At 35.5% G+C, this 23,069-nt stretch overlaps 1 protein-coding gene across 2 annotated transcripts in view; it reads left to right on the top strand.

Annotated features, from left to right (window-relative positions):
• The window catches only part of COP1 (COP1 E3 ubiquitin ligase), a 293,722-nt gene that overhangs the window by 63,107 nt on the left and 207,546 nt on the right, over nt 1-23,069 (top strand). For both annotated transcript variants that reach the window (XM_055084173.1, XM_007117809.4), the window contains exon 6: nt 11,069-11,137. In XM_055084173.1, the coding sequence (XP_054940148.1) occupies nt 11,069-11,137 (69 nt within the window). The remainder of the gene's footprint in view (nt 1-11,068; nt 11,138-23,069) is intronic.

The raw sequence follows: 23,069 nt of genomic DNA, 5'->3' as shown, positions 1-23,069 counted from the left end.
CCACTATTATTTAACATAGTTTTGGAAGTCCTAGCCACAGCAATCAGAGAAGAAAAAGAAATAAAAGGAATCCAAATCGGAAAAGAAGAAGTAAAGCTGTCACTGTTTGCAGATGATATGATACTATACATAGAGAATCCTAAAGTTGCTACCAGAAAACTACTGGAGCTAATCAATAAATTTGGTAAAGTAGCAGGATACAAAATTAATGCACAGAAATCTCTTGCATTCCTATACAGTGATGATGAAGAATCTGAAAGCGAAATTAAGAAAATACTCCCATTTACCATTGCAACAAAAAGAATAAAATACCTATGAATTAACCTACCTAAGGAGACGAAACACCTGTATTCAGGAAATTATAAGACACTGATGAAAGAAATTAAAGATGATAGAAATAGGTGGCGAGGTATACCGTGTTCTTGGATTGGAAGAATCAACATTGTTAAAATGACTATACTACCCAAAGCAATCTACACCTTCAGTGCAATCCCTATCAAATTACCAATGGCATTTTTCACAGATCTAGATCAAAAAATGTCACAAATTGTATGGAAACACAAAAGACCCCGAATTGCCAAAGCAATCTTTAGAAAGAAAAACGGAGCTGGAGGAATCAGGCTCCTGGACTTCAGACTATACTACAGAGCTTCAGTAATCAAGACAGTATGGCACTGGCACAAAAACAGAAATATAGATCAATGGAACAGGATAGAAAGCCCAGAGATAAACCCATGCACATACGGTCACCTTATCTTTGATAAAGGAGGCAAGAATATACAATGGAGAAAAGGCAGCCTCTTCAATAAGTGGCGCTGGGAAAACTGGACAGCTACATGTAAAAGAATGAAATTAGAACACTGCCTGAAACCATACACAAAAATAAACTCAAAATGGATTAAAGACCTAAATGTAAGGCCAGAGAGACACTATCAAACTCCTAGAGGAAAACATAGGCAGAACACTTTATGACATACATCACAGCAAGATCCTTTTTGACCCACCTCCTAGAGAAATGGAAATAAAAACAAAAATAAACAAATGGGACCTAATGAAACTTAAAAGCTTTTGCACAGCAAAGGAAACCATAAACAAGATGAAAAGACAACCCTCAGAATGGGAGAAAATATTTGTAAATGAAGCAGCTGACAAAGGATTAATCTCCAAAATTTACAAGCAGCTCATGCAGCTCAATATCCCAAAAACAAACTACCCAATCAAAAGATGAGCAGCAAAACAAAAAAAAAAGAAAAAGAAAAAGGGCAGCAGATGTAAATAGACTTTTCTCCAAAGAAGATGTACAGATTGCCACAAACACATGAAAGAATGCTCAACATCATTAATCATTAGAGAAATGCAAAACAAAACTACAATGAGATAGCATCTCACACTGGTCAGAATGGCCATCATCAAAAAAATGTACAAACAACAAATGCTGGAGAGGGTGTGGAGAAAAGGGAACCGTCTTGCACTGTTGGTAGAAATGTAAATTGATACAGCCACTATGGAGAACAGTATGGAGGTGCCTTAAGAAACTAAAAATATAACTGCTATACAACCCAGCCATCCTACTTCTGGGTATATACCCTGAGAAAACCATAATTCAAAAAAGATTCATGTACCACAATGTTCATTGCAGCTCTATTTACAATAGCCAGCATATGGAAGCAACCTAAGTGTCCATCGACAGATGAATGGATGAAGAAGATGTGGCACATATATACGGTGGAATATTACTCAGCCATAAAACGAAACGAAACTGAGTTATTTGTAAGGAAGTGGATAGACCTGGAGTCTGTCATACAGAGTGAAGTAAGTCAGAAGGAGAAAAACAAATACTGTATGCTAACAGATATATATGGAATCTAAAAAATAGTCATGAAGAACCTAGGGGCAAGATGGGAATAAAGACACAAACCTACTAGAGAATGGACTTGAGGACACGGGGAGGGGGAAGGGTAACCTGGGACAAAGTGAGAGAGTGGCATGGACATAAATACACTACTAAATGTAAAACCGAATGCTAGTCGGAAGTAGCCGCACAGCACAGGGAGGTCGGCCCGTTGACTTGTGACCACCTAGAGGGGTGGGTTAGGGAGGGTGGGAGGGAGGGAGATGCAAGAGGGAACAGATATGGGGACATATGTCTATGTGTAACTGATTCACTTTGTTATAAAGCAGAAACTAACACGCCATGCCATTGTAAAGCAGTTATACTCCAATAAAGATGTTAAAAATAAAATAAAATGACAGTAAAGGGACTTTTAAAGGCAAAAGAATGGGAGAAGAGACAATGGCAGCAATGGATGAAAAGTAATAGATTAAGACATCTGAGAAAGCTGAGCCAGCAGTGGGGAAGAGCTAGGAACGAACCCTATTTATATTGTGAAGCAAAGGCCTTGGAATTGGTAGCATGAGATATCTCATACAGTAAAGGCTGAAAACAGGATGCTTTGTTGAGAATCTGATTAAGAAGCAGTTAGATTGTCTGATCCCTTCCTGTACAACTCATAGCAAATGATTCTCCCTTTTCTACCTTAAGAGAACACTAGAATTTTTTTTCTGTGGTGGTGGTAAAAGAGAGACTTTCTGGACTATTGCACCACAGGCTCACTTAAGGGTGTGTATGGGCTATTTACTGAAGATAGGTAAGTTTACATACTGAATGTGAGAGCTGTTAACCTTATTCCCCCTTTGACGTGTCAACATTAATCTTTGCATGCTTTTTGTCTCTGTCTTAGAATTGAGGAGGTACAGGTATCTTAGTTTTAGAACTCAGATCTTTTCTGTTATTTTTTGATGAGGGAGCCAGTTCAGGAGCAAACTTCCTGTCATAGGTATTATAGCATTTTTCATTATTGTTTTCCTGTTTTACTTTGCATTATTATTTAACTTGATGAATATTTCTAACATACAGAAAAGTACAGAAAATAAAGAGACTCTTGACTTACCTTCTTGCAGTTTTAATAAATAGTAACACTTTACCATATTTGTCTTAGGTCTGCCTTTTGAGAATTAAATATTTTTTTATACTTAAAACCCTCTCATCTCATTCCATTCTCCCAGAGTATCCACCATATGAAGTTGGGAAGGATCCTTCTCAAGCGTGTATAAGCTTTTTTTAAACATACACTTGTATTTACAACCATATATAAAGTATTGTTTGTATAATTTAGAAGTTTATGTAGAGTTTCAAACTGTAGTTATATATTTTTTTTTTTTTTTTTTTTACTGTTGTGGCCTCTCCCTTTGTGGAGCACAGGCTCTGGACACGCAGGCTCAGCGGCCATGGCTCATGGGCCCTGCCGCTCCGCGGCATATGGGATCTTCCCAGACCAGGGCATGAACCCGTGTCCCCTGCATCGGCAGGTGGACTCTCAACCACTGCGCCACCAGGGAAGCCCATGTAGTTATCTTTTTGACCTATGCCTTTTTGTTTACTTTTTGAGGTTCCTGCTGATAAATGTAGATGTAGTTTAATTATTTTAACTTCTCTATAGTAATCCATTGCATGAACATTTCTATTCCCCTGTTGATGGACATTTAAGTTGTTCTGAATTCATAATTATGAGTGTCAGTACTGCATTTAGTATTGTTATTCATGTCTCCTTGTGCTCATATGTATATACTTAGTGATTTAAGGAGTGGAATTGCTTTTCATAGGGTTTGAATGCCCATTTTAACCATATTAATTGTTGCCATATTGCTCTGCTGTGTGTTTGTACCATATCAACCCTCGGTATTTTAGTTTCTGCCAGTCTGATAGTTGTCAGATGCTTGTGTTTGTGTGTGTGTATGTGTGTGTTTTGTTTTGTCATTTTGTATTTTTTGTATTTCTGTGATTACTAGTGAAGAGAGTTTGTTTGTTTGTCTATCTTGGTTTCTTATTTGATGAATTGCCTATTCATAGCCTATACCCATTTTCCTAATAGATTGTTTCTATTTTCTTATTGATTTGTTAGAAGTGTGTGTGTGTGTGTGTGTGTGTGTGTGTGTGTGTGTGTATTTTGGATATTGCTACTTTGCCAAATGCTATTTTGGTAATTGAATTCTAGTTGAATTGTATTGTGGTCAGACTGATTTATATGATTTTAGATTGAGTATTTTTCATGATTTCATTTTATTTGGCTTGTCAGATAGAACATTTTGGCTTGTCATTTGGCTTCTCAGATAGAACATTTTGTTTGGTTTCTTAGTGGTTGCTTTTGAGATTTTAATATAATTGCTATTACATTGTACTTTTGAGTAATATTATTCTACTTCATCAGTATTATAAGAACCTTACAACAGTATACTTACATTTCTTCTCTCTCAGCCTTTGTACTATTTTTTGTCAAATGTTTTACTTCTATATATGTTAAAACCATCCCCCCATAAATCATTATTAATTTTGGTTTAAACAATAAATTATGTTTTATGGAGATTTTTTAAAAGTTCTATATATACATATATTTATCATTTCTGGTGTAATTCATTGTCTTGTTTTCCATTCACTCTTTCATTTTTCGTGTGTGTGTTTTTTAAAAATAACTATTTATTTATTTATTTAGGGCTGCATTGGGTCTTCGTTGTTGCGCTCGGGCTTTCTCTAGTTGAGACGAGCATGGGCTCCTCTGCTTTGTGGCGCGTGGGCTCCTCGTTGCAATGGCTTCTCTTGTTGCAGAGCATGGGCTCTAGGTGCGCAGGCTTCAGAGTAGTTGTGGCGCACGGGCTTAGTTGCTCTGCAGCATGTGGGATCTTCCTGGACTAGGGATTGAACCCGTGTCCCCTGCATTGGCAGGTGGATTCTTAACCACTCTGCCACCAGGGAAGTCCCCATTCATTCTTTTGAATTCCATCTGTAATTTCCCTTCCACCTGAAGGACAGCTTTTATCATTTCTTTAGTGTAGATCTGATTGTGATGAATCTTTCACCTTCTATATCTGAGAAAGTCTTTATTTACCCTTTATACCTGAAAGGCAATTCCAAATGAGTATAGAATTCTAGATTTACTTTTTTTCTTTCAGTATTTTAAAGATGTTGCTCCATTGTCCATTGTCTTGCATTGTTTCAGATGAGAAATCTTTATCCTCAGAATGAAATGTATTTCTCTCAGTTTAAAATGTTCTTTTTGTGGTTTTAAGTATTTTGACTTGGATATACCTTGGTATAGTTCCCCCCGACACTCATGTTTCTTGTTCTTGGGGTTCTTTGAGATTCTTAGATTGGTGGGATTATAGTTTCCATAAGATTTGGAAAATTTTTGGTCATTATTTCTTCAAATATTTTTCTGTCACCTTTTCTGCTTTGGGAACTCCAATTACACATCTGTTAGGTTGGTTGAAGTTATACCACAGCTCACGCATAAACAGCTCTGCTTATTTATGTTTTATCTTTTTCCCCTGTCTAGTTCATTTTGGATAGTTTCTATTTCTCTTGTCACGTTCACTACTTTTTTCTATGATCTGTTGTCTCTCCTTAACTTGGAGAACACATATAGGTAGTTATAGTAACTTTTTTATGACTGTGTTTGCTTATTTTATTATTTGTGTCATTGCTGCCTCTGTTTTTATTGATGGATTTTTTCGCCTTATTTTGGGCCGAATTTTCCTTATTTGCGTGCTTATTAATCTTTTGATTGGATGCCAGAAATTGTACATTTTACCTTGTTTAGTGTTGCTATTTTTGTATTCCTTTACACATTTCTAAACTTTGTTCTGGCATGTAGTTAAGTATTTTCAAAATAGTTTGATTATCTTGAAGCTTGTTTTTTAAGCTTTGTTAGGTAGAACTAGAATAGGTTTTTGGCAGTCTCATTGAGTGTTATACCTGATGCCTGTGTATTTCGAGGTTTTTCCACCTAGCTCCTAGGATAATGTATTATTTCTGGTCTTTTGTCTGAAATTCATCCATTCATATAACTAGCCTGCTGTTTTGTTGTTAAAGTAGGAATTCTATCTTTCTCATTGAATTTTAGCCAGTAACTTCAATTTGTTTGCTTTTGGTCCATTGAAATTTATTGTGATTTTTTTTTTTTTTATGGCTCACTATATGGTCTGTTTTGTTAAATGTTCACCTTCATTTAAAAGCAATGTGGGGCTTCCCTGGTGGCGCAGTGGTTGCGCGTCCGCCTGCCAATGCAGGGGAACCGGGTTCGCGCCCCGGTCTGGGAGGATCCCACATGCCGCGGAGCGGCTGGGCCCGTGAGCCGTGGCCGCTGAGCCTGCGCGTCCGGAGCCTGTGCTCCGCAACGGGAGAGGCCGCAGCAGAGGGAGGCCCGCATACCACAAAAAAAATAAAAATAAATAAAAAAATAAAATAAAATAAAAGCAATGTGTTATTTGCTGTGCTTTATAAATGTACAGTTTGTTAATATTATTCAAAAATTTATTTTCTCCTCCATCAGTTATTGATCAGGATGTGTTCAACATACAATTTTTGATTGTTTATTTTTCATTGATTTCTATGATTTTTACTTCATGTATTTTGAAGCCCGTTATTAGGTGCATACATGTTTAGGATTGTTATGTGTTCTGGATGAATCATCCCCTTTGTCACTGTGAATTGTATATGTTTATTGCTGGAAATATACCTTGTTCTGGAGTCTGCTTTTATATTTTCTGATGTTAATATAGCCTCAGTAGCTTAGTTATGACTAGAGTTTCTGTGGTATATTCTTCTGTACCCTTTTACTTCCCTTCTGTTGTTTTTATATTTTAAAAATGTGTCTCTTAACTGTATGTAATTGAGTTTTTAATACAATCTAGTAAGCTCATTAATTCAAATGCTTAAGTTCATTTAAATGTAATATATAATAATTATCAATGTGGTCAGGTTTGACGTCTACCATGTTGGTATTTGTTTTCTGTTTTTCCATATATTCCTTATTTCCCCTTTCTCCTTTCTTGCTTTCTTTAGAGATCATTGAGTTTCCAGGGTTTCATTTTAGTATACCATCTTCTCTATTTTTCGCATATTGCTTATTGTATTTCTAGGGTTTCTCTAAAGATTACAAAATGCCTTTTTTACTTTGCACAGTCAACCTTGAGTTTATAGTATGCCACTTCAAGGACATTGTATTCACAGTCAACATTGAATACACAGTGTACTCACAGTCAACATTGAATATACAGTTAACCCTTAAACAATGCAGCTATTAGGCATGCTGACCCCTGCGAAGTTGTAAATCTGCATCTAACTTTATAATCAGCCTTCCATATCCACGGTTCATTATCCGTGGGTTCAACCAGCTATGTATCTTGTAGTACTGCAGTTTGTATTTATCGAAAAAAATCCATGTATAAGTGGACCCATGCAGTTCAAACCTGTGTTGTTCAAGGGTCAAGTATATACCATTTTATGGAAAGTGCAAGACCTTATAGTATTTCAATTTGCCAAATTATAAATTCAAATTATATTATAAACCCCACCAGTTATTTTTGCTTTAAACAGTTAATAGTCTTTTGAAGAAATGATGCAAAAAAAAGAAAAAGAAAAGACCCTTTTAAACCAAAATATTTACTCTTTGAGATGTCTCCATTTTCTCTTGTAGATCTGAGGTTCCATCTGAGTCATTTCCCTTGTGTTTGTATAATATTCTTTACTATTTCTTGTATAGATGATAGTTTTGTTCTGCATAAAAGTCTTGTTTTTTTTTTCTTTTAACACTTTAAAGACATATTTTCATTTTCTATTTTCTCCTCTGTTTCTGATGAAATTTTCAGTCATTCTTAATGTTCTTCCCCTTGTGTATCCTTTTTAGCTGCTTTTAAGATGTTCTTTTTCACATTAGTTTTCAGTTTGACTGTGATATTCCTAGCTTTCATTTAAAAAATATTTATCCTGCTTGTGTTTCACAGAACAGGAGGATTTGTTTGTTGAACACGTGAACCATTATTTATTCAACCCTGTGCTCTCTCCTTTTCCTTAGGATTCCAGTCATATGTTTTATTGTTTCATTTTTTAAAAAAAATAATTTATTTTATTTATTTTTGTCTGTGTTGGGTCTCCATTGGTGCATGAGGGCCTTCTCTAGTTGTGGAGGGTGTGGGCTACTCTTTGTTGCAGTGCGCATGCTTATTGTGGTGGTTTCTCTTGTTGCGGAGCGTGGGCTCTAGGCTCATGGGCTTCAGTAGTCGTGGCACACAGGCTTAGTTGCTCCGTGGCATGTGGGATCTTCCCGGACCAGGGCTCGAACCCATGTCTCCTGCATTGGCAGGTAGATTCTTAACCACTGCGCCACCAATGAAGCCCCTTATTGTTTCATATTATCCCACATATTTCTGATGCTGTGTTTTTATTTTTTCTCTCTCTGAATTGGGTTAAGTAATTTATATTGAACTGTCTTTGAATTCATTATTCCTTTCCTCTGCTCCGTCCATCTGTTCCTAACTTCATTCATAGTTTTTTTTTTTTTTTTAAAGTTATTTATTATTTTTTATTATTTATTTTTTGGTTGCATTGGGTCTTTGTTGTTGCACGTGGCTTTCTCTAGTTGCGATGAGCGGAGGCCACTCTTCGTTGTGATGCGTGGGCCTCTCATTGTGGTGTCTTCTCCTGCTGCGGAGCTTGGGCTCTAGGCATGTGGGCCCCAGTAGCTGTGGCTCGTGGGCTCCAGAGCACAGGCTCAGCAGTTGTGGCGCATGGGCCCAGTTGCTCTGTGGCATGTGGGATCTTCCCGGACCAGGGATCAAACCCGTGTCCCCTGCATTGGCAGGCAGACTCCCAACCACTGTGCCACCAGGGAAGCCCCCATTCATAGTTTTTTATTTTTATTTTTTTATTTCAGACTTTTTATTCTTCATTTCTAGGTTTACACTTTGTTCTTTCAATTCTTTTCTAATTCTCCATTTTTTTTGCTCATTTTCTCCATTTTCTCCATTCTTTCTTTTTTCTTTTTTTTATACAGCAGGTTCTTATTAGTTAACTATTTCATACATATTAGTGTATATATGTCAATCCCAATCTCCCAGTTCATCCCACCACCACCCCCCCTTAATTCTTTAATAATATAGAGTCATATTTTAAAGTATTTTTTGCTCATTCCAGCAAGTGGGTCATCTGTGAATTTCATTCTTTTGCCTGTGTTTTTTTTTTTTTAAATTTATTTTATTTATTTATTTTTGCCTGTGTTGGGTCTTCGTTGTGCATGGGCTTCTCATTGCAGTGGCTTCTCTTGTTGTGCAGCACGGGCTCTAGGCACGTGGGCTTCAGTAGTTGTGGCATGCAGGCTCAGTAGTTGTGGCTTGCGGGCTCCAGAGCACAGACTCAGCAGTTGTGGCACACGGGCACAGCTGCTCCGCGGCATGTTGGATCTTCCCTGACTAGGGCTCAAACCCGTGTCCCCTGCATTGGCAGGCGGATTCCCAACCGCTGGGCCACCAGGGGAGTCCCATTTTGCCTGTTTTTTTCTCTTGACTTTTCCTACTTCTTTCCCTGTCTTGTAATTTTAAAGTTGTATTCAAGAGCAGTACAGAGACTAAAGTAGTTAATACTTTCTTCCTGAATGGTCTTGCCTTTTTCTTTGTCAGGGAGCAAGGATAAGAGACTGACCCTTTGGTCTAATCAGTAATTTAGCTGAGTTGGTGCTCAGTTGTTGCTTGAGCTAGTTTCAGTTCATTGAAAGTGAAGTGGGGAATTCTATGGCAGTCCAGTGGTTAGGATTCCGTGCTTTCACTGCCGAGGGCCTGGGTTCAGTCCCTGGTTAGGGAACTAAGATCCTGCAAGCCGAAGTGGCCATGCTTTTTTGTAGTATGTGCAATATCTCAGTGAGTCTTCAAATTTTGACTGGCTTATTCTTATCAATCTATAAACATATAGATTCCTGGAATCTTTTCTAGAGCAACAGAATCATATAAAATCCGTCCCAGTGTCTATTTTAAGAAATGCCTCAAATAATTCTGTTGCATAGCCAGGTAAATGAAAGTTTTATTAATCTTTCTTATTTTTGTTTGTTTTAGAAATGCTCCACTGGACTTTTTTATTCTTTTAAAATATGTATAGGAAAGTTAGTATTGTAGTTGTTCATAAACCATGTCTTATTGTTCTTCCACTTTTAGCTTTTGATGGTCTTTTTATGTATATATTTATCAGATGTAGCTGAAATTCATTGGTTCATTGTGTACATTTTAATACTAAAAGGTATCTTTTTGTAATTTTATTTTATTTTATTTTATTTATTTTGGCTGTGCTTGCAGGATCTTAGTTCCCCTAATGGGTTGAACCCACTCCCTCGGCATTGAAAGGGCAGAGTCCTAACTATTGGACCACTAGGGAGTTCCCCTGTAATTTTATTTTTTGATAACAAAAAATGTTAAACTTATAATTACCATTTATCTGTTACATCTTTGTTTCTGTTACCAATGTGTGTTATTTACCCTCCCTCCACTTGATAATATTAAAATTTTGTTTTTAAATTTTTGAGTTTGACTGAAATCTTTCATAGAAATATATTAATTCTCACATCTGTATAAGTCATGACCAGAAATAGTAAATTAGATTTCTGAAAAGCATGAATTTCTTCCTATTTATTATCCTTCTTACTCCCCTGCAAGTTAAATTTTTATGGGGAAAGTGATTTCAGTGTCTAGAAACTACATTGGCTCCACTATGTTTTTGTTTTCGTTTTTTTAATTAAAAAAAATTTTTTTGGCCATGCCACACAACATGTGGGATCTTAGTTCCCCAACCAGGAATCGAACTCCCACCCCTGCATTGGAAGCACAGAGTCTTAACACTGGACCATCAGGGAAGTTCCTCCACTACAGTTTTTGTCTTGATGTTTTATTAGTTTGGTTGGGGAAGAGAAAGCCAGGACAGATAACAGAATTGCTATTTCCCATAAATAGTTTTTTCTGCATGTTCGATGAGAAATGTAGTTGAAAACACCTGTTTTTTTCAAGTTAGTTTTAGGGGAAATGGCTTGCTTTTAAAAATGCCATTTAGCAAGTGGAAAACGACTAAATAGAAATAAGAGACTAACTTAAATGGATGAATTAAGTTGCTTCATACTGATTATACTGTGGTGTTAAAGAAAACTTTGAACTCAAGTTATATTTTTAAAAGAACAATTATAATTTTCTATTATAGGAATCACATGCAGCCCAACTACAGATCCTTATGGAATTCCTCAAGGTTGCAAGAAGAAATAAGAGAGAGGTATATTATTTTGTGTATTTTATGTAACGTGTCATTTACTATTGTTGACTCTTCCCATTTTTTCCCCATTTTTGTGAAGGCATTTCAGGTTAAAAATTTTATTTAAACATTTAAAAGCATTTGAGTTTTCAGGAGTTTTCTTTTTTTTAAACTTTGTTATTTTAACTTCTTTTACGTTTACAACTTGATATTTTAAAAATCCCTTTTTGGAGGTGTGCTAAAAAGTTTTTCTGTAGGAGTGAATATAATGATGTTACCTCAAAGGTATAAAGAATAGGTAATAGAATTATCAAATGGCAGCCTAACTTTCACCCTGAAAAGAAAACGTAGGAAAATTTAGATAATGAAGTCTTAAGTAGAGAGGGTTACAATTTTCCTATGATTAAAATACATCTTGGGGGGGGGCGAACAAGCAAAAATATAGCTACCTATTTAGAACTTGGAAAGTGTAAGTCATGCAGGATAACTAAAAGACAACTTTTTATTAATAATTTTATAACAGAATGTCCTAATACAACATTTAGAAGATTCCTCAGTCATTTCACAATAGTATAAAATATGGGAAAATGAAAAGCAAAATCCTGTGTTCTTGGTAGCATGCTAAAATAACTTTGAAAACTGTTTTATATTTAAATTCCCAACTGTTACATTTTTACTTTCAGTTGTCTAATTAGGACATTTTTTACTCAAAAAAATATAACCATATTTGTTAGGTTCCAGGCCATCTTTATTATTTTTGAAAATAATAACATGAGAACTCGTTCTGATGAAGTACTTTAAGTGTGCACTGCCAGAACTTTACATTATCTTAGTTTGATATTTCTGCTTTTTTTGGACTATTCATGACGTCTGTTTTTAACTTTTTCTTACTTTGTTCAGATTGGATTTTTCTGTGTTATGCTAGTGTTGATATCTAAATGTTCTTTACCTGGTTTATGATTGTATTTTTCTTTAACTTTTGCTGAGGTAGCAGTTGTGATTTTAATGTTTTAGTATCTATTAAAAATTATCTTCAGTATGAATTTGAGTTTTATATATTCTTGATTTTTAATTTTATTTTTTTGGTGGGTACTTTAACTTCAATTTGCATAAGAATAACCTGAGGCTCTTCTTAGAATCCAAATTCTGATTAAGGGTGTGTGTTTGAGCCTGATAATCTGTATTTCTTGCAAGCTCCAGATGATGATGCTATTGGTCTGTGGACCACACTTTGAGTAACAAAGCTGAACATTTTATAGCATACGGAAACAAAATTATTAATTCAGTATGTACACTCAGCCGTCTTTACTATAGCAAATTCTTTGGAAAAGTGATAAATTTTTATATTCTGTACATACCTTCTCTACTTTCACAACAGAATGTGAAATTGTTTTGCAGTAGTTTTATGTGGTTCTTTTTACCTTCAACTTTGAACTCATCAAGTGAGATATGGTACATACTTTTCTAGTGTCTGTTAATGCTTGCAACATATTTAGATTTGAAATTTTCTCAGGTAAGAAGGATGCAGTATATAACTATAAAATAAACAACTATGAATGTTCTGGGATTTTTACTAGCAAGCTGACAAGTTAGCCTGCCAAAGATTCATAGATGCTGGCAGAAGACATGAGACTTCTGGGTTGGAAATAAAGTCTTGACTACTCATGGCATATCTGGCAGCATCAGCTTCATGACCTGCAAGTCCCTCAGGGGCGGTTTAGAGATGGGCCTTGGTAGCTTCTACATATACAATGGATTTATATTACAACCAAAGAACCTTGAACTTAGGAAACCCCAGTCTTTTAAAGGGGTCTGCTAGCAAATCTGTTCAGTCTTTGCCCTGCAGGAAGACACTATTTTTATTTTATTGATCAGAAAACAAATCTGCCCTCTCTCCTGGAGGAAGTCACTATTTCTGTCTTGCCAGGGTGTTCACTAAACAAACATCCTTGAAAAGATAATTTGGAACAAAAGTTATCAAAAGATGTGCAGAAATGGGAGAGATCAATGGAGAATGTTTCCCAATGATAGCTCTTCCTTGTTATATTAATTTGTCCTCTCTCTGATGCGGTGGCCAGTGGCCTCCAATAACTCCTTCTATGATATTGCCTTTGATCACATAGCCCTTAGTATCAGTGTTCCTATATTTTTATTATTATGTCTGGGTTAATTGTGCTTTAGAATTTTTCAGCTTGAGTTTAGTTTGAATCTTATAAGATCCTTGTGAATGATGGATTTTTTTTTTCTCTCTTGGATCATATTTTCTTATGATAGGCAATTTAATCAAGAAACATACTGGTTCCAAGTACTTCTGGATATTGGTGCCTCTTAATATGCAATAATTATACTGTTATTAATACATTTTGGTTTTCTTGTTTTTAGTGTGTCCATAATTGAGTGATTCTGAGTATATCAGGTTTAACTACACCAGGGACTCTGAGGAGCTAGGTTAACAAAGTTTTAAAACTTTGAAAATTTGGAGCTAGGTTAACAGACTTAAAAACTTACCAGTTACTTTGAATAAATTTCATTAATTTTTCTGTGATTGGAGTCAGGTACACTAGTGATTTGGAAATAGTAAACTTTAGTCTAGAAAATGTAGTTGATTAATACCTCATGATTTAGTACAGACAGAATGAAGTGAGTGGTTATTTTTTTTTGCATATATTATAAAGTATATATTTGTGTGTTTAATCCTCAAAGTGATTATGGTTGTTAAAGGTCTTATCTCCTGCAGTATAATTTATACTTGAACTTATTCAAGCAAAATACAGACTGACCAGGAGACAAACTACTATTTCTGATTTTTTTTCCCTAAGATTAACATTCAGACTTTGAAAATTAACTTTGTGATTTTATGCTTGACTTTTAATTGCGGTTATGATGAGTCTAAATCAAGACTCTGAATCTGCTTTTCAGATTTAACATACTTATTTGTTCCAATGTCACATCTTGCTGTTAGAATTCTACATTTAATTTTTATTTGTGATTTATTTTTTTCTTTGACTCTCCTTTGAATATTAAGAGAAAGGAATGTACAAGGCACATGGTAGGCATTTTCATTAGTTATCTTTTGCTGTGTAACAAGTTACCCTCAAATTTAATAGCTTAAAAACATCATTTAATATCTTGTGTCAGGAATCTTGGTGCAGAGTAACTGATTGCCTTTGCTCAGGGTTTCTCACCAAGCTATGCTGCAGGTGTTGGCCAGGGCAGCAGTTATCTTAAGGTTCGACTGGGATAGGAATGCTTCCCAGTTCACTCGTTGGCTGTTGGAAAGAGATACCATATTCTTACCACATGGGCTTCTCCATAGGATAACTTACTGTGTGGCAGCTGACTTCCCTCACAGGGAGCAAGAGAGGGTTTTGAAGACAGCAGTCACATGGCTTTTTGTAGATTAATCTTGAAAGTTACATCTCAACAAGTGTTCTGTTTTTTCCATTAGAAGCAAATCTTTGGGTCTAGCCTACACAAAGAGAGGGAATTACGCAAGGGTGTGAATTCTGAGGTGGGAATCTTTGGAGGCTTTCTTACAGCCAGCCTACCACAGCACTTAATAAATATATGTTTTTAAATGAACATGTTATTCTTTCTTCATGGTCAGATTGAACAAAAGGGCTTTAGGTTCCATGTAAAAGCCAGTCTCCTCTGCAAATTTGTATCAGCATTTGAACAATTGCCTTATATTTCATACGATTTAATTTTAAAATATACTTTTGGATATTTGTGGTACCTGTTTAATTCATTGTAATAGGACAGTTTTGATGAGTCTTGGTTTCCTTTTGGTTTTGTTCAGAATTTTATTTTGAATGTTTAAAAGAATTGCATTTTACAATGTTTTTATATGAAATAAAGCACAGAAAAGTTTGTAAAATGAATTTACAGTTTAAAGATTCATAGTAGAGTGATCATCCATGTAACCATCATCCTGATTAAACAATAGATTTTTGCTAGGCCTCCTGAAGCTCCCTCCCTACCCTTTCCAGATTATAGCCTTCTCCCTTGCCCATTAGGTAGTCAATATTCTGATATTTATGGTAATCACCTGTCTGTTTTTCTTTATTGTTTTGATGCCTAAATATTTATAAGTCTCTTCTTGTGAACTAATATAAATGCACTTCTGCATTATATAATGTTTTGTTCTTGTCTTTGGCTCAGTGTTAAGATTCATCCCCATTGTTGTATATGGCTATAATTGATTCATTTTTGTTGTTGTATAGTATTCTATTAAATGAATACACCCCATTTTTGTTGTTGATGGACTTGTGAGTTGTTTTTGGTTTTGAGCTATTTACAAAACAATGTTACTATCTTATATATGTATCCAGGTATAGATTAGCATATATCTCTATGCTACGTATGTAGAAGTGGAATTAAGAGTCATAGGATATGTACATCTTCAAATTTAATAGATAATGCCAAACAATGCCTGAGCAGTTGTATTGGTTACTCTTCCTACAGGCAGTGTAGGAATGTTCCGATTGCACTATATTCTTGCCAGTACTTGGTGGCTATAGACTTTTTTCAGTTTAGCAAATCTTAGGATATGTATTGCTATTTCTTTGTGGTTTTAAGTTGCATTTCCCTGAGACCAGTGAGGTTGAGTACACAGTACTATGAATTGGCCTTTGGGATTTTTGTGTGTGTGTGAAATACTTGTTTAAAGCTTTGTGCATCTTTTCTATTTAGTTGATTTTCTTATTGGTTTATTGTTTATATAGTCTAGATAAAAGTTCTTTGTTCTATCTATCTATCTATCTCTATATCTACTTATCTATAGCAGATCTTTTACCCCTCTAATTGGGCTGCTTTTTCCATTGTCTTAATGATGTCTTTTTTTTTTTTTTTTTTTCTGTATGCGGGCCTCTCACTGTTGTGGCCTCTTCTGTTGCAGAGCACAGGCTCCGGACGTGCAGGCTCAGTGGCCATGGCCCACGGGCCCAGCCGCTCTGTGGCATGTGGGATCCTCCTATACCGGGGCATGAACCCGTGTCCCCTGCATCGGCAGGCGGACTCTCAACCACTGCGCCACCAGGGAAGCCCAGTGATGTCATTTGATGAGCAGAAGTTTCTGTCTATAATAGAGTCAAATTTATTAGTCTTTCCTGTTATAATTAGTACCTTTTATGTTAGGTAAAGAATTTTTCTCCACCTGAGGTCATGAAGACATTTTGCTATATTACCTACTTGAATCTTTACCTTTTATTTTTCATACTCGCATCTATAATCTACTTGGGAATTTTTCATATGGATGTCCAGATGTCCAAGCATCGTTAATTAAAAAGTCCATCCTTTTCCCATTGCTTTGAAATACCACATCTGTCATACATCATGTGTGGGTCTGTTTCTAGGCTCTCTTCTGCTCCACTGGTCTGTTTGTCTATCTTTCTAGCAATACCACATTGTATTAAATACTAGAACTTTAAAGTAAGTTACTATTCTTTTTTAGGAAAGTCTCAGCTATTCATGGCTCTTTGTATTTCTCTATAAATATTAGAACCAGCTGATACATTTCCATGGTACACCTGCTGTGATCTTTATTGGGATTACTTTGACTCCATAGATGAATTTGGGAGACTATCTTTACAGTATTGAGTCCTCTAGACTTTGAACATGGTATTTCTCTCTGTATATCTAGGTCCTTAAGAATGTCCTTCAAAATTTTGATATTTTCAGGGTATTATTCTTACACATCTTTATTTTAGAGTTGTTCTTAGGTCTTCAATCATTTTTATGCTATTGTAAGTGATGTCTGTGTCTTTAATTTCAGTTTCTTACTATTCGTTGCTGGTATATAGAAATGCAGTTGATTTTGACACATTATTTTTGGTATCCAGCAACCTTGTTAAAATCATTAATTCTAATAATTTATTTGTAGATTATTTTATGTTTTCTGTGTACACATCATCATCTGCAAATAATAACAGTTTAGTTTCTTTCTTTATGATCCTTATATCCTTTATTTATTTTTCTTGTCTTACTCTGCTGGCTAGGACATCCGGTACAATGATGAATAGAAGTGGTGATAGCGGGGCATCCTAGTCTTGGTGCTGATCTCAAAGTGAAAGCTTTCGACGTGTCACCATTAGGTATGATGTTTTCTGTAGGTTTTTGGTAGGTATTTTTTTTTATCATTCAAGGAGCTAAGTTTCTATTCCCAGTTTCCTAAGAGGATTTTTTTTTTAAATTATAAGTGGGGGTTGAGTATTCTCCAAAATTTTTGTGCAGTTGAGATGATATTTTTTTTCATTATGTTAAACTGGATAATTACATTGGTTTAACATTAAAAAGTCAATCAACTTTGCACGTAGGGGGACCAAATGTCCTGATTTGCCCAAGAGCATTCTAGTTTTATCACTGAATGTTCTGCATTCTAGAAGCCCCGCCAGGACAGTTGTTTGCCCTACTTGCCTTCCTTATTGCATCTGTATTCATTAATGAGATTGTTCTTTAATTTTTTTTATACTGATCTTGTCCAATTTTGTTATAAAGATAGTTTTATCAAATGAGTTGGGGAATGTACCCTCTTTTTCTATTTTCTGGAAGAATCTGTATAATCTAGGATGGATGTCTTTGCTGAATGTTTAAGGATTTTGCTGGAGAAGCTATCTGGACCTGTTGTTTGCAGAAGCTTTTAAACTATTGATTCAGTTACTGCTTATTCAGATTTTTGTTTTAGATACCATTTTTGACATGTCATACTTTTTCTAAGTGTTGTCTGTTTCATCTAAATTTTCAAATTTATTGGTATTATCTTGGTCTTAATACTAAGTTTTTAATGTCCCCAGAGTTTTTAGTGATGTCTTTCATTCCTGACTCTGCTTATTGGTGCTGTGCATTTCTCTCTTTTTTCTTGATCAGTTCTTGCCAGGGCTGTAACAATTTTGTGTTTTATCTAGGAACCAACTTTCAGTTTTATAGTCTCTATTTTGTTTTCCATTTTATTAATACCCTCTTTATAATTACAGTTTCCATCCTTCTACTTTCTTTGGTTTTATTTTGTTGTTTCTTTTCTAAATTGTTAATTTGGATATACATATTAGTAGGAAGACTTTTTTCTAATATAGGCATTTGAAGCCACAATTTTTCTTTTAGTTACAGCTAATAATTTTGGTGTGGCATTTTGTTTGTTATTCCTTAGTTCAAAATAGTTTCTAATTTTCATTATAGTTTTTCTTAGGCATGTGGGTTATTTAGAGATAAACTTATTACTTGGATGTGGGGATTTTTTTTTTTAAATTATGGATTTCTGTTATAATTGCATTGTTATCAGAAAATAATTAGTGTTTTTCTTAATATGATATTTGCATTATCACCCGTTAGTTCATTAAATTTTGAAATATTTGTGCTTGAAAAGAATGTGTTTCCTGCAATTACATGGTGTGGTGTAAAGTTTGTTAAATATATGGTGAGAATTTTTTGCATCCTTACTGAGTCTTTGGTTCCTTGTTATATCACTTACTTATTTGAGGTGAGTTTCTTATAGACAGCAGAGGTTTTTCATTCACTTTGCCTGACTCAGCAGTCTTAGAATTTTGTATTTAGGCCATTTACATTTAATGTAAATTTAGAGTTTAAGCCTGCCATTTTATTATTTGTTTTATGTTTCTTTTCTCTTTTGATTTTTTGTTCTTATGTTTTTTCTTTAAGGGTTACTTGAATGTATTTATATATTTTTAAAGACTTTGTTTTTTAGAGCAGTTTTAAGTTCACAGAATTGAAAGGAAGCTACAGAGATTTCCCATACATGCTGTAGGAATATGCATTTAAGTTTCCTCCATGTCTTTTCATGGATTGAAAGCTCATTTCTTCTTAGCACTGAATATTATTCCATTGTCTGGATGTACCACTATTTATCCATTCATTTTCTGAAGGACATCTTGGTTGTTTCAAGTGTTGGTATTATGAATATAGCTGCTATCAGTGTGTTTTTTGGGAATCTTAAGTTTTCAACTCCTTTGGGTAAATACCAAGGAGTGTTATACTGGATCATATGATAAGAGTATGTTTAATTTTTTAAGAAACTGCCAAACTGTCTTCCAGAGTGGCTGTACAATTTTTCATTCCTACCAAGAATAAATGAGAGTTCTTGTTGCTACACATGTTCGTCAGTTTTTGGTGTTGTCAGTGTTCTGGGTGTTGGATGATCTAATCGGTGTACGGTGCTTTCTTTTTTTTTTTAAAGTTTTTTTTAGTGCTTTCTTGTTTTTATATCCATATATTAATTTTGCTACTCTCTTTTTAACCAACTTTTTTTCTGAAAGTATATCAGTATTCTTCAGTTTTGAATATGTCAGATAATTGAAGTCTTGGCAGCTATAATGTATTCTAATTATATTAGCTCTAAAAAACAAAATACTGAATTTAATACTTAAGCATATTTTTATCAAATCGTAATGATGGTCAAACAAATGAGTGCCCATGATACCTACCTGCACCAAAGCTAATGTCAATAAAAGGGGGCTCTGTTTTTGAAATTTTTTATGCTTTAGTCTTAAGGGATTCTGAGACTTTCTTCACTTTTTAAATTTAAATTTTTTTAAAATTTTCTTTGGGTTTTGGTACAGTATGCTGTGTTAAGAGAGTGCTTGCTGTTGATGGCTTAGGACTGTGTTCTCAAGTAGCATTTCTCCATCTTATGTATTTATTATTATTATTTTTAGTAGCCCCCAAACTCATAATAGTGTTAAGGCAGATTTGATCCAGAGGTTTGTCTATTATCAGTCCCAATTTGTGATCAATTTTTATTTAGATAATGACAGTTCAGCTTTTTTTTTTTTTTTTTTTTTTTTGCGGTACGCGGGCCTCTCACTGCTGTGGCCTCTCCCGTTGCAGAGCACAGGCTCCGGACCCGCAGGCTCAGTAGCCATGGCTCACGGGCCCAGCCGCTCCGCGGCACGTGAGATCCTCCTGGACCGGGGCACGAACCCGTATCCCCTGCATCGGCAGGCGGACTCCCAACCACTGCGCCACCAGGGAAGCCCGACAGTTCAGCTTTATGGACTTCCTTCATATATCTCCAAAACATTCTTGGACTCTGATTCATGCTTTTATTCTAGATTCTGCCTCTATGGCTTATGAAACATATTTGCAGAGTGAACTTAGCCCAGTTTTCTTTCTGCTTTTTAAAATGGTTATCCTTTGTCTTTCTTCTATTTCCTCGTACTATAGTGTCTTGTATTGATGCCTGAAAAGAGCACACTTGTTTCCATTATTCATCACCACCACTCTCCATATTTCTGGCTACCAAATATGCAGGTCATTTCCCAGACCAATTTTCCAGTTCTCTTTGCATACCAAGTGAGTGTCCTACAGTTCAATTCAATTCAGTTCAATTCTATCTAACACTGTCTACCTGGAGTTAGCCCCGGATTCCACTGGTTAAGGACTCAGTCCCACAAGACTGAGTTGCCCCTTCAGATGAAAATTGCAAGTCCAGGAAGTCACACATGTGCATCTGACCTACTGGCTATAAATTGGTAGTTCCCATGTCTGCCTCCTTGGGTTTGATAATTTGCTAGAATGGGTCACATAACTTAGGAAAATAGTTTACTTACTAGATTACCAGTTTATGGTGAAAGGATACAACTCAGGGGGCATGGAGCTTCCATACCATCTCCAGGTGTGCCATTCTCCATGCATCTCCATGTGCTCACCAGCCTACATGTTCACCAACCCAGAAGCCCTTTGAACCCCTTAAGTTAGTGTTTTTTATGGAGGCTTCATTCCATGGACATGATTGATTGGTCATTGTTGATTCAACTCAGTCTCCAGCCCCTCTCTCTTCTCTGGATGTTAGAAGGTGGGGCTGAAAGTTCCAACCCTCTAATCACATGGCTGGTTCCCCTAACAACCAGTCCCCATCTGGAGGCCCTACAGGAAGCTGTTATTTCTTATTATAAATCAGAATAACACAATGTCTTAATAATTTAGAGCTTTAAACTTTTTCAGAATTTCGTCTTGAAATGTAAGCACCTCATTTAACATTTGCTCTCTAAATAGTTTCCATTCTCTGAAATTTAAGAAAAAATTTCTTATCTTGACACCTTTTCAGACTTTTTCACATAAGTAGGTTACATCATTTTGTTTTATCGATACACTATACCTATGTATTTATTAGGGCAGCCCTTGTACCTTGGTTGTTTTATTTTAAACCATATGAAATTGCTGCTTTTGGAAGTAAAAATTGTTTGAACATTGGTAGTTTTATGTAGTTCATCTAATATACGGCGTTCATATATAGTAATGGATGTATTATCCAGCAAAGCTTTGGGGCACTGGAAGGATGGGACATTATCTTCAGAGGGTTGGGCATTAGCATTTAGTATTTTGAGATTTCAGGTGATACTCGATTTTTTTTCTTGGTACTTCAATTGCAGAAGTGGAATGAAAATTGTTAATTTGATCTTAAATATGTATTATGTATCATACAAGTGATATTGGCTGTCTCTGGATGTTGATATTTTAGATGTTTACTTTCATCCTTCTCTTTAAATGTGTTTTGAAAACAGTCATAATGAAGACCCCGTCAGCATTTGTTTAAATAAGGATTTCAGCAGTGGAGCATTTCAAGCTAATTAAATGAAAAAAGTTAAGGGGTGACCATGGGATGTTTTGCTGAATTAAAGGTTAGGATCAGCGGAGTCGAAAATGGCTATGGACCAAAAGGCAAAAGGATTTAGTGATGGTAGGAAATAACTGGGATATTTGTAGATGTCTTAGATCTGTTGACAGTGATTTGGCTGCTTGGACTGAGCCAGACCAGAGTGCTTTTTATGTTAGAATGGAAGACTAATTATTGGGAATGGCCAATGAATGCAGTAGAAGTGGAAGTCCCCATCTAGTCTGGGGCATGAGAGAATTTATCACTTGACCAACTTTTATTTGAAAGAATTCCAAGGCAGACTGTGTCCTTGAGGGAGAGCAAGGTTTCAGTTAAGGTAGGAGTATCGTGTGAAAAACTTTAGGGTGGAGTAAAGTTTATTAAAGTAGATGGAAGAATTGAAAGTATTTGACAATGCTAATCACTTTTTTTTTTAACCCCCTCCCCCTGTCCCCACCATGTTTTCTGTGATACTGCGCTGTCTTTTCTCCTGGCTTTTGCCCTTGCCCTTATTGATGGTTGACATAGAGCTACTACTTCTTCCTTTGCCTATCTCTTAACGGTTGGTGTTCCCTACACCCAGTTTTTGTTCTCATCTCTTCTGACTCTACTGATTGACATTGGGTGATTTCATTCATTGTCATAAATTCAGATTTATTATTTCCCTTTCTCATAGCTTTTAGGTTTTTGTGTGTATTATTATTTACTCTGTTTATTCTGTCTTTTCCCACTTTTTTTACACCTGGCAAATTACTGTTAGTCCTTCAATGCTCAGCATTTCATTTAATTTCAGATCCTATTTCAGTTATCCAGTTGCCTTTTCCCTCTCCCCAAGTTTTCCATCTAGGTTAGGGGCAGTCTGTGTACCTTTAATTCTTTGTATATACCATCATCATAATGTTTTCTATGATATTTCAACTATTGGTTTACTTTTTGCCATCTTCCCTAGACTGAGTTCCATGAGGGCAAGGGCTAGAGTTTTCTAAATCCTGTTTTTCACAGTGCTTAGAAAAATGCTTAGGATTGGCAAATATATGAATTAATATGTTATCAATTGTGTATGTATTGCCACAGAAGAAAAGGTGCTTAAAAACCTATTTGTCTGCCATGTATTTGCTGAATAATCTTGGACAAGTCACTTAACCTTTCTTTGCTTCATTTTCCTGTGTAGTAGTTCCTATTTCACACCTGGCAATAAATATTACATAAGTATTCGTTATTGTTATTTTACATTTTAAAAATTGGCTCAATATATTTGGGTTAGATTAAGACAGCTACTTTTATACATAATGGTGATAGAAATTTAAATTTGATAGTGTTTCTGAAAAGCAGTTTTGTTTTATGCAG

Source organism: Physeter macrocephalus, chromosome 4 (assembly GCF_002837175.3).
Source record: "Physeter macrocephalus isolate SW-GA chromosome 4, ASM283717v5, whole genome shotgun sequence".
Classification (NCBI taxonomy): domain Eukaryota; kingdom Metazoa; phylum Chordata; class Mammalia; order Artiodactyla; family Physeteridae; genus Physeter; species Physeter macrocephalus.
This window is presented reverse-complemented; position numbering and strand designations above follow the sequence as displayed.